Here is a 12,769-nt window from a genome sequence, read left to right as displayed (position 1 = left end):
TGGTATAATGGGAATGACAATTAAAAGCAAAACCAGAAGCCTCACACAACTGCAAAAACTTCAATATCTAAGAAGCAGGCCTAGAAAAGTCCAAAAGAAAAATACCCAACCCACTGAACATCTACTTTTAAGAGTATTAGGAAGGAAACATCAGGCCTGAAAGCTGAACTCTTGCTTCTGTGCAAGCAAGTGGTACCTTAGCCAATTTCCCTAACCACTGTCAGCAACTGGGGGGGGGCAGGGAGGGGGTGGGAGGTGGTACTGCAGGTTGGCTCCAAAGAGGGATCTGCAGCGTTTGGGCTTTCACTATTAGGAAAGCAGAGAAGTTGCTGTAGCAACCATTAAGGGCATGAATTAGGTACTAACTGTCCTGAATCCACAAGTTTTAGTGTAGCTTGAGCACAAAGAGAGCTTTGGTTTGTAAGTATTTAAGAACTCCTTCCTCTCTCCCTAACAACAATGCACGTCTTGAAAGGGAGTTCAAAGAGTGAGAGGAAGTCAGGACTGCAGTGCTCAACTTTAAATTAAGTAAAGCTTTTCTGTTGGAGTCATACAAGTTGATGGCTCTGTAGAGCAGCTTGGATACTTCTGAAACAAAACAGATGCTATTTTGAAGGGTATGTGTGAATTCTTTGCAATTAATTTCTTTTGAGTTTCCTTAATTAAGAAAAAAAAAATGTTCGTCCTTCGAAAACCTCCTGGGGTTTTAAACTCTGGTTCTTTGGGTGCTGATTTTTTTTCTCACTTATAGAAAAGAAAGTTTTACTAAATAGAACAGTCTTTTGCTCTCAAAGGGCTATATGCTCCCTTCACCGGGAAATCTGATGGAAGGAGAAGAGGTGAAGACTAGACAGCTAAAAGACTACTGTAGTAATCACCTAACCTGGTACAAATTTTCTTGTATTAGTGGAAAAAACATGTCTTCCTTTGCTCTGACACACTTGTTTTAATTGCAGGAGTTGATTTAAATGGGAAGACTTTTTCTTTTAACTGTATATAGTTAAATTCATCAGACCAACTATTGATTAGACTGAATTAAGGATAAACAAAGGCTCGTGGTGTTCAGAGGAAACTTGGTGCTCAGTTAAAGTATTTGTTTCTGACAAATTGTTCTTGGACTGGGATGAATGGAAAAATTCATGTAGAAATTATTGCTTACTGCACATTGGATTCCATGGAGCTTATGCTTGATTGTATTTTGGTTTTCTAAAAGAATACACTGCAGGCCAGTCCATCAGCTCCAGTGGACATGGCAAGGAATGGCACGTAGAAATGCTGATACATTTCATACAACTTATGCTACCGTACTGAGCTGAAATTAGAGGGATACTTTGCTGCAAACAGGAGCACCAGCTCAAAATTGTGCTATTTTCTGTTCACAATGATTTCTGCAAACTTCAACCTGCTGCTCTAAACCCTGGCAGCTATCCTGGAGAAAGGATTTATACCTCAATCGAGATCAAAACAAAAACTCACCTGCCTGAAACCTGCATTAGTTCAAGTTCAGTTACGCTGATGGAACAAGGACTAGGTTTCTTAAAAAGCATTTGGCAATAAGACCAGGTTTTGTCTCCCCACATCCCCTTGGTGGGAAGGGATGCAGTCTTCCCTTTATTTCTCATGTACTTGAAAACCATCAAAGAACTACACTTACTGCCACCAGACTTGGTTTTCTTCCTCTTAAAAAGAATCCCCCTTCCCACTTGCAGTAGGGAGAGACTGGGAGAGTGACCTAGAGCGAGCCAGCGAGATGCTGTACACTGCGCAGAGCCCTCCAGAAGCAGCCGTGCTGGGCGGCGTTCCCACCGCTGTGCGAACAGCTCAGGCAGGGCTTGTGCGGCATAGCCTGCGAGCATGCTGGGGTTCAACTCCAATATTTTAGACATCTGTTTTTACCACCTGCTCATTAACAGAAGGTGGATTCTTCCTCCCCAGCAGCAGAAAGATAACTCATCCTGCCTTTCTGCTAATTACAGCTGTGCTCTTACCTGGTAGCCAGAATCATTACAGGTCATGTAACATTTGCCACAGTTGATACACATTTCCTCGTCAATCAGAGCCACAACTTGCTCTGCGTTGCAGAGCTCACCATATGTTCCAATATACTGCAGTGCTTTTCCAATTACATCCTAGGGGAAAAAAAAAAGAAAAAAGAAAGTATTGACTCATTTAGAAGATACCTAAGCCGTTTCTATAGCTGTGCAGGAGGACTCTCTATTACTTTAATATGGAAGATTTGGCCATGCATTGTGATGACGTTTAGGATTTTTCTTATAAATTTCCAAGTTGCTGACCTTCATACCTCCTGTAAAGAGGTACAAAGAACGTAGGCAGCACTAGAAGTATGTATTTGTATACAAACATGTTCTGCAAATAGGTTACACGTTTAGTACTTGATTTTGAACGTGCTGTTGTTTTGCCATTGTGCGAAACTTCAAGGAATAAAATGGAGTGCAAAACAGGAGTGACATTCTACAAACAATCAGATCATCCTTGGTCATTTCTCATTAGCACAGATTTAAGAACACACAGCAAGTAAAGAAAGAAGACTAACTGCTTTTCTTTCTTTAGCAAGATGTGCATATGACATGGTCATGAGTTTACTGCAAATATTGTACAGAAGCAAGCTGTGGGTCTAATCCTGCAAGTCTTGATTCAGTTCTGCTAACTTCACAGGGAGGGATTTGTGGCATCAGCGTTACATCTGTGCTGCAAAAGTAAAGGTGTATGGCAGGACAGCGTATGGGTACATACCACAAGGGGAAGACATGCCCTCTAAGTTGTTGGGGGCCTACCTGATGCAAACCATTTCCACTTTACATCAAGGGAAACTGCACAGTACAGTGGCAGTTCAGCTTCACTGAGTCAATGGTAGAGATGGGACAAGTCCCACGTCCTTTGGACTGCAGCTATCCCTCGGTTAAATTAATTTACCTTGTGGAAGTCTAGAACAGATGATGAATGTGATTGCATTTTAAAAGATTCTCTCTGTGGCACTGTACTGGCTGCCTGAGTATTGTGTGAGTTCACTAAGCACACTTCAACAGTTCCCATGTTGCAAACCAAGCTCAATTTTATGTGCAAGATTCTACATTGTTAAGATAAATCTGGCTTAGTAAGTGAGGGTTATATGATGCAACAATACATTTTAATTTGCTTTAAAAATGGGTATAACTGTTAAGTATTAGAGAAAGCTCACTGAGTGATAGGACAGCAGAACTGGCTTCAAAGTCATTCTACTGTAATAAACCAAGAACTCATGATTTTGATTATGGACTTTGAAGCTTATAATTCTGGTCAGACTTGTCTGTGTCTCCTATTTGGCTTGATCTTGAGCATTTTTCAATTGACTTGAATCAAAGTGTTTACCTTTGGTCTTGCATTGCCAAGAAACATGATAAGGATTTTCTTTTTTGTTTCTCAATGTTTTTTGAAGAAGCAATACTTACCTTATTCCTATCAGTCAAAAGAAGTATTCTGAAATGATTAGCAACCATTTTAGTGTGTAGGAGCATTCTATATTTAACCTGTATAATTTATAATCTCATACAATGCTCTATAGTTTTCAATTCTCATTGCCAAAGAACTGGATTACAGTAACTTAATTTTTTATTGCATATCTTTTTTTTGGCAGCCTTACTTTCAAACAAAGTAAGCATCCCTAATTATTTCTATGCCACATCAGAGCAATAGGGTAATATGGCTTTATCAATGTTAGCTCCAAAGAAAAGCTCTGCTGCATGAATTAAATGCAAAAATGGGTCCAACCTTGTCTTCCTGAGCCTGCTGAGAACTTGCAACAACAGCTCTACTTCCTGAATGAATGACTTCTGTTCATCTCAGTGAAGTTTTAACTTTGAGGCCTACCTGGCCTTCAGCACTTAAGTACAATAGTATCTTTATGCAATTAGAGAAATTTCTTTGTTCACGGGATGCAGTGGTAGGATCTATGAAGTTGATCTTAATGACTGTAGAGGTAGGAAATTCAACCATATCCTAAGCCCAGGAAGAAGGACAGGGAAATGGCACTGTTTTCTTGTTCCAAAACCACTCAAACATTTTCCCTCTGCCAAACCCCTAAGTTGCTGACATGTGAAATACCTTGGCTGCATTCATTCAATGCTAAAAGCCTTCCAGTTCTTCTCAGCAACATGTAGAGAACATTAATGCTTTTCCAGCATAAAACAGCTGTGGCACATTGCTAAAGGCAGCATGATGAGTGTGGACAGATGACTGTAAGTGAGCAAGTTATCACAGCTTAATGAGTTAGCACTCATCAATAGAGCTGTGCAAGCTGATTATGTGCATGGTCCAAATTCACTGCAAATTTGAAGAAAAATCTGTTTGCTTAAACCACTGTAAAAGGTCAATTAACTACTATGAAAGTGTTTCAGCTAATACTTTTTACTTTGATATTGCAAAGGACTAGACTTGAACACACAACCCTTTACCGTGCCTCACTGATGAGCTACAATAACTAACTCCAGCCAATGTGATCTCTTAGGAACTGTTCACAACCCTGTCTTTTCATTTCCACGTCTTACTCAGAAAAATTTATGGATTTACTAGGAATTGCTCAGCAGTTTTCAGGTTGCTACAGTTCTCAGGTTTCTGCAGTCTTCTGTATCAGTCAAAAAACTGCAGTTGTACAATTCAGCTCTTGCTTGTTTCAAGTCTCATGTAGACTTGTCTGTATCATAGCTGCTACAGGTTTCAAAATACATGTGCCTTTGTGTGATCTACTGCCCCCAGCAATACTAAGTATCCTATAATCCTCTCTTTTGTGTTATATAGCCCCTTAAACATTCCACTGTATGTCACAAATGCATGTGTCGTCTGCAAGTACTGGTCTGCATACTGAAGAATTTGAAGAAATGACCTGTACAACATACAATGAAGTAGCTTTCCACTGCCTGCTCATGTTGTAGAAGTATCAACGTGGGGAGATTCCTGACAGTGAAGGGCTTTATAACCTAACAAAAGCAGACATTTAAACAGCATAGGTAATTAATAATTTTCTCAGGGAGGTTCTGGATTCATAATTGTATTCTTTAAATATCATCTGGATGTTAAGAAACCCACAAAGCTCAAGCAGGCTGCAGAAATGAGCTACTTAAATAATCATGGGATGGAGGGCCCTGCTTATGAGAGAAGAAAAAAAAGAGCTTAACAAGATGTTTAGCCTAGGAAGATGAAGGCAGAGCCGGAATGTGATGTCTCTTTATATATACATCAGGGAGGGAAAAGAGCTATTTAAGTTAAATGACAATGTTGGCACAAGAACACATGATTATAAGCCAGCCATGAATAAATTTAAAGCTGGAAATTACAAAAGGCTTTTTAAATGGGAAAAGAGCAAGGTGGTTAATGGCCTTCCAGAGAAGCAGCTGGGGGGAGACAGTCCAAGGTTTAGGATAGCATTAGCTCAGGAAACTGTTGCTTAGAAGAACATGATCAAAATAGATTTTTCCAGCTACAAACTTACAAAGAGAATAACAAAAACAATGCTTATGGCATGGTGATTTCTGAATTTGTAACCAAGTCGCACTTCTCACAGCTCACAAAATACACTTTTGGGGAGCTAGAATTCCAAATAGGGAAGATTTGCCAACACCACCAAGCTGAGTGGTGCGGTCGACACGCTGGAGGGCAGGGATGCCACCCAGAGGGACCCTGGCAGCCTCGAGAGGTGGGTCTGTGCGAACCTCCTGATGTTCAACAAGGCCAAGCGCAGGGTCCTGCACCTGGGTCGGGGCAACCCCCGGTGTCCATACAGGCTGGGCAGGGAATGGGCTGAGAGCAGCCCTGAGGAGAAGGGCTTGGAGGTGCCGGTGGACAAAAAGCTCAACGTGGCCCAACAACGTGCGCTTGCAGCCCAGAAAGCCAACTGTGTCCTGGGCTGCACGGAAAGCAGCACGGCCGGCAGGTCGGAGGAGGCGACTGTCCCCCTGCCCGGCCCTTGTGAGCCCCCCGCAGCGCTGCGTCCAGCCCTGGGACCCAGCACGAGAAGGACACGGGCCTGTGGGGGCGAGTCCAGAGGAGGCCACAAAGGTGGTCGAGGGGCTGGAGCTCCGCTGCTGTGAGGACAAGGCTGAGAGAGCTGGGGTGGGTCAGCCTGGAGAAGAGAGGGCTCAGGGGAGACCTTGCAGCTGCCTCCCGGTACCTAACGGGGGCCTGTGAGAAAGGTGGGGACAGACTTTTTAGTAGGTCCCCTATTTAGATTAGGTTATTAGGTTTATAATTTAGATTAGATATTAGGAAAACATTCTTCACAGCGAGGGTGGCGAGGCACTGGCACAGGCTGCCCAGAGAAGCTGTGATGTCCCATCCCTGGCAGTGCTCAAGGCCAGGCTGGATGGGTTTGAGCAACCTGGTCTAGGGGAAGGTGTCCCTGCCCATGGCAGGAGGGATGGACCTAGAAGAACTTTAAGGTCCCTTCCAACCCAAACCGTTCTATGATTCTATGATGACATTTTAGAGGCCTGCAAGTGATTTCAAAAGACTGTGTCAATGATTTACTGCTCATTTACACTCATGGGTGTTCTGTTTTTTAATCACTTCTTTCTCTCAAACAAAAACTGTCTGTTTATTAATTTGGAAACTTTCGAGACTCTATTGCCTGAAAAAGAGATGGTACTTGAAAGATGTTTTGCAGGTGCACTCTTTTACAGCATCTCAAGCTATCTCAGAGCTTCTTGTTTCCATCAAGTCATAAACGTCTGGAACAAAATAAACAGTGCAGCAAGAAATCATCAACTTTCACTGTTTAAAGTGGTTTCACTCCAAAAAGCAACTGTCTAAACTGGCACTATGGGATTCCACACTTGGTATATCTCAATAGCCTCCGGATCAAATTTGCACTGTTTACAGTATAATGTTTTTTGCCAACTGCCAGATCTGCAGACAGAAGCCAGGTTCTGAAAGTCAAGATGTGCTCTTTGTGGCTTACACATTACCAGCAGCAATAAAAAAACCACAAGCTGGAAGGTAAATTTTGTCCTAAGTTACACTTTTGTAATCTCAGGGACCTAGAGTGCTCCTTTTGATTACTGCTGTGCTGTCTCACTCTTCTCAAAAAAACTGTATTGAATGAACTGGGAGAGGAATTTAGTCCTGCAACTGGAACTGGCAGGGAATTCAGTTGCTACGGAGAGAATCAGAGCAGAATCCATTAGTTTTATGATACTAATGAGTACAGGAAAAAAAATCATTTTGTCACTAAGCTAGGCAGATGCAGTTTTGAGTATACACAAGGAGCAAATCTGTTCAGTAGGATATAATTTTTACAATGCTATTTTTATTACTATAGCTGCATTTTTAATATTAATATATCAAGCATTTTATGATGATTAGCTTTTCATTAGCCATCATATTAGTAAACCTGTATTTGTAAATATAACTTATGGTTCAGGTATGGCTCCCTGTGGACCTGCTGTGTCCATCTTCATGCAGACCTCACTGTTAAAAGACCACACTGTGCTCTAGAGATGATGAATATCACAGGCCTCTCATTAGATAATGATCTAAGAAAGCCATATACAGTGCATGTACTGCATCTGATATAGCAAGTTCAAAGGGAAAACACATGCTTTTCCTCTTATTGTACTGTTTGAGTTACCATAAAACACTTTGCATGCCATACTGCGTTCAGGAAAAAGGTTCACTGACTAGGAACTTTATGCACTTGAAGCTGACAGCAACAGCAAAGTAATCTTTAGCTCACCAGAAGCAGAGGTTTGCCTGTTGTGAATAGCAGTCTGTGCTAAGGGCGGGCCTCAGCCTCAGGCTTCAGGTCTCCAGGGGATCACTGACCATGATACAAATGCTTAAGTTGATTCACCAACAAGTAATATAAAAAACTCCTAACAAAGCATTTGACATTTATATAGCAAAAAACTGTACGCTTGATCCCAAGTACTCTATCTGTTCGTTATATTTTGGGGGTGTTTGGGCAGTTCTCAGGATTCAATAGGTTGTGAAAGAACAAGAGGCTGTGCAGAAGGGCCCGCGCTAGGTTCCAGAGAGCATGGAAAGGGGATGAAATGCTGTAAAGAAAGTAAATTACTCTCTGAACCAGTGTTCTTATCTTCATTAGGGAGATACCTGCCTTCCACCTGTTCTTTTTCAGTAATAAAGGTGAGGTACTGTCAGAGAGAAGGTATGGAAAGAAGGAATGTTTGAAAGAAAAAATTATGGATTAAGGAAGAGAAAGTCACTAGAATCTGAGGGTACACGACCAAGTTAAATTTACAGTAAAGTGGCTAACAAAAGGTATGTAATCTCATTAAAACTAACTTTAAATGAAAGATTACAGATGCTTTGCCAATAGTTAAAAAGGTTATTAAACGTGCTCTGGGATTTAGGGACCTCTAAGCCTTGTTTCAGTAAAGCAAGTAAAACTGCTTCAGTACTAGCTAAAGAGGGACTTAGAAAATAACTCAAATGAACCTTTACTACATAATTCAGTATGGCTTCTGTAATGAAAATTATGCCTTGTGAATCTACCACAATTCTTTATGAAGACTCTGAGGCAATAAATAAATTAAAAAAAAGACTGATACATTTTGTGTTTCACTAGGTGTCTCACACAGACCTCTGACACAATAGAGTTTTGAAATTAAGTAGCCATGAAGTGGGATTGCAAGTTGGCTAAACAAAGAAAAAATAAAGAGCTGGAATACCACGATCAATCCTCATAAAAGGCTAAATATGAACAGAGAAAAGGGTCTCAGTTTTCTGGTTTAGATACGATGCTGTTTAATGTGTTTGGTTGTGTTTCAGGAAAAAGGTTTGAACCAGAAGACTACAGAGTTGATACAGATTTTAGTTAGAGTAAATTAAAGAAAGCCCGAGAAACTTCATAGGTATTTTACAAAACTAATGAACAGGTACTATCACAGTGAAAAAATGCAGTTTGACAAACAGCCTGTCAAAGGAGGTAACTTTCACTGTTCTTGCCAACAGAGGCATTCCAGATAAAAGAAAGCTGCAAGAGAAAACACCCTGGACAGCTCACAAAACCCTCTTGATGTGATGTCCTGACAAGAAACAAGCAAACTAGCAGCATGTTAAGATAGAAAATAGCACCATAATTGCTGTAATGCTGTTGTTATATTAATGCTCTGGAATATTCAGTCATTCCAGTTTTACATACAGTAGAACAGTGCCCTTCCTCTTACGGGCTGCTAGCCTTGCAGAAGAATCTAGATAGATCGGAGCACTGGGCAATGATTAATGGGATGAAATTCAAGAAGTCCAAAGGCAGGATTCTGCACCTAGAATGGAGTAACACTGGCCACACGTATGAAGTGGGAGAGGAGTGGCTGGGGAGCAGCCCTGCAGAACGGGGTGCTGGCCAACACAGGCTCAGCAGGAGCCAGCAGTGCGCCCTGGCAGCCAAGAGGGCAAACCCCATCCTGGGGTGCTTCAAACCCAGCACAACCAGCCGGTCAGAAGAGGTGATTGTCCTGCTGTGTGCAGCATTGGAGCAGCCTCACCTTGAGGTGTGCAGTTCTGGGCCCCACAATTTAAGGATGTGAAGGTCCTTGAATGTGTCCAGAGGAGGGCAACAAGGCTGGTGAAAGGGCTGGGAGGAATATCCTATCAGGAGCAGATAATGAGTCTGGGATCATCTGTTTGGAGAAAAGGAGGCTGAGGGACAACCTCATTGCTCTCTACAGCTTCCTGAGGAGGGGAAGTGGGGATGGAGGTGCCGATCTCTTCTCCCCAGTATTCAGTGACAGGGTGTGTGGGAACAGTTCAAAGCTGTGCCAGAGGAGGTTTAGAGTGGACATTAGGAAACATTTCTTTACCAAGAAGGTGGTCAAAAATAGGAACAGGCTGCCTAGAGAGGTGGCTGATGCCACAAGCCTGTCAGTGTCTAATAAACATTTAGACAATGTCTTTAATATACTTCCACATGCTTTAACTTTCAGTCAGCCCTGAAATGGTCAGGCAGTTGGATTAGGTGGTCATTTGTAGGTCCCTTCCAACTGAAATTAAATTCTATTCTAATCTATTCTACTCTACTACTCTACTCTACTCTGCTCTACTCTACTCTATTCCCGAACCCCTTGAGGCAGTCCTCCTACAGTCAGAGCAGGGAGGGAAAGAGAAGGTTCGGACTCTAGAGTTTCTCCCCATATCTGAAGATTAACTTAAATTTGCTTAAACTGTCACATGTAATGAGAATATTCTCTGAGGTACTGTGATAGAGAAGGGATCATTATGGGCTACTGCAGGAGAGATTATTGCTGTGATTTCATGTTGGAGCAAATGCTTGGGGGAAGCTGGCTTCCCATAAATTATGGGAGACGTATGCAGAGTTCCACCCAAAATATGCAACAGCTCCACATTTATGATGAAGATTACAATATGGTCTTTCCCAGGCAGGCAAGCACAAACTAAAACTACTTGTATTGAACCATCCAGATAAAAACCAGGAAGGATCCAAACGGCACACCGTTATGGCATAATAGTGCTATGCCTAGATAAATACACTTCATCTCTCAAGAGGATTTTCTAGATTAAGCACAGCACTGGACTAAATGTGGCTAGGTGCCTCCCAAGGTGCTGGCTCAGCTGGCTGCTTACAGCATCGGCATAAAAAGACTTGCATACATGTATGTGCGGAAGACCATGTAAACATATCTGTACACACAAGGGTGACAAGTAGTTCAAACACAAGGAACTTAAGCTTGAGGGAGATCCTCAAACTTAATATGGATGTTTTTCCAACAGGTGAGGCAACATGTCATGCCCTAACTGCACTGACAAGCACAGCTATGTCAGAGTGTTTAAACTACCAAACAGGGCAATCTCTACAGCAAGACTTGTGGGGTAAAGAAGGAAGAAATAAAATAAGCAGATAAATGGTGACTAAATATTATGGTATAGGCCCTGAAGGACATAGAACTAAATTATTAGGAAAAAAACCCACAGGAATGTATAAGGGAAGGAATTAAAGTAATAAGGAGGTAACCTGAGATAGGCAAATACATTTGTGGGAGCTGTACAGAATTGCAACTGAAAAGAAAAGATCCAGGGCACATATCTACATGCAGCAGAAATTCTGATAGTACAGACAGGTGAGAAAAGAAGAAAAAACTCTGCTGAATATCAAAGTATGCAGTTTCAGTTAATATTGAAAAATAGAGAAAATAAAGAGAAAAGCCATGGGAAAAGCCATCCAAAAATTAAATTAGATTCTGGATAATCACAGAGGGTTTTTTAATCTGCACAAAAAAGCATTTTGGCAGCATGTGCAATTTAAACAAATGTTGGAATTTACATATCACCAACCCAACAACCAATTAGACAGATGAGGGAGTTCTGGGCAGGCACCAGGAAATTTGCAGCAACCCTCCAAAAATACAACCAGCCAAAGCAGGAGCTATAGCTCTTTCAAGGACAGCTATCAGGTCTGATCAGCTTTCAAACATACCTCTTCAGTGCTCCAGAGAACTAGAGTTACGCTGGGACTAGCTCTAAGAGCTGACCATTCCCACCCCCTGATATCCTAGTCTGAACTAACGGAACGTATTCTCTCCTTTGTCTAGATGATCAGCCAAGAGGGAACTGCTTGGAGATAGTCTGGGATTTGTAATTCTAAATGTGAATGCTTCTTGGACAGTTACAAATAAATCACTCATGTCCAAGCTCCTCTGCTTCTCTCCATGGAAAACTCCTGATCAGGGAAGGGTATCAGATAAGTCACCTTTTTTCATTAAGCTTCACTCAGCTTCCTTAATGAATACCCTGAATCTTCCTGGCAGACTTTATCCACAACATAATAATAGATGGATCTATTAATAATAAACTTTATTAAAATCTCTCCTTGTAGTAGGAAGTTCCCTACTTCAAGCAAAGCTCCGGTATTTTCCTAATTCTTAGTGGGCATCTGTGGTGGGTTGACCCTGACTGGACACCAGGTGTCCACCAAAACCACCCAGTCACTCCCACTCCTCAGCTGGACAGGGAAGAGGAAATATAACAAAAGGCTCCTGGGTTGAGATACGGACAGAGTGATCACTCACCAGTTACCGTCTTGGGCAAAACAGACTCAGCTTGGGGAAATTAGTTTAATTTATTAGCAATCAAATCAGAGAAGGATAATGAGAAATAGAAACTAAGCCTTAAGAAACACCTTCTCTCATCCCTCCCCTCTTCCTCGGCTTAACATTAATCCCGAGTTCTCTACCTGCTGCAGGGCCACAGGGGGTGGGGAATGGGCAGTCAGTTCATTTTCTGCCGCTCCTTTCTCTTCAGCTGGAGGACTCCTCACACTCTCGTCCTGCTCCAGCGCAGGGTCCTTCCCACGGGAGCAGTCCTCCATGAACTTCTCCAACGTGAGTCCCTTCCACGGGCTGCAGTTCTTCACTAACTGCTCCAGCATGGGCCCTTCCACAGGGTGCAGTCCTTCAGGAACAGACTGCCCCAGCGTGGGTCCTTGTGACTTGGTCACAAGCCCTGCCAGCAAACCTGCTCCAGCCTGGGCTCCTCTCTCCGTGGCTCCCCAGCTCCTGCCAGGACCCTGCTCCAGTGTGGGCGTCCCATGGGTCACAGCCTCCTTTGGGCATCTGTCTGCTCTGGCACGGGGTCCTCCACGGGCCACAGGTGGGGATCTGCTCCACCGTTAACCTGCACAGGCTGCAGGGGCACAGCGGGCCTCACCATGGGCTTCACCATGGGCTGCCGCGGAATCTGCTCCAGCACCTGGAGCACCTCCTCACCCTCCTGCTTCACTGACCTTGGTGTCTGCAGAGCTGTT

At 42.7% G+C, this 12,769-nt stretch overlaps 1 protein-coding gene across 1 annotated transcript in view; it reads right to left on the bottom strand.

Moving 5' to 3' along the window:
• Positions 1-12,769, bottom strand: part of DPYD (dihydropyrimidine dehydrogenase) — a 367,955-nt gene that overhangs the window by 2,118 nt on the left and 353,068 nt on the right. Inside the window, exon 22 of the mRNA XM_055815469.1 lies at positions 1,989-2,129. Within this exon, the coding sequence (XP_055671444.1) occupies positions 1,989-2,129 (141 nt within the window). The remainder of the gene's footprint in view (positions 1-1,988; positions 2,130-12,769) is intronic.

This window comes from Falco peregrinus, chromosome 10, assembly GCF_023634155.1.
Source record: "Falco peregrinus isolate bFalPer1 chromosome 10, bFalPer1.pri, whole genome shotgun sequence".
Lineage (NCBI taxonomy): Eukaryota > Metazoa > Chordata > Aves > Falconiformes > Falconidae > Falco > Falco peregrinus.
This window is presented reverse-complemented; position numbering and strand designations above follow the sequence as displayed.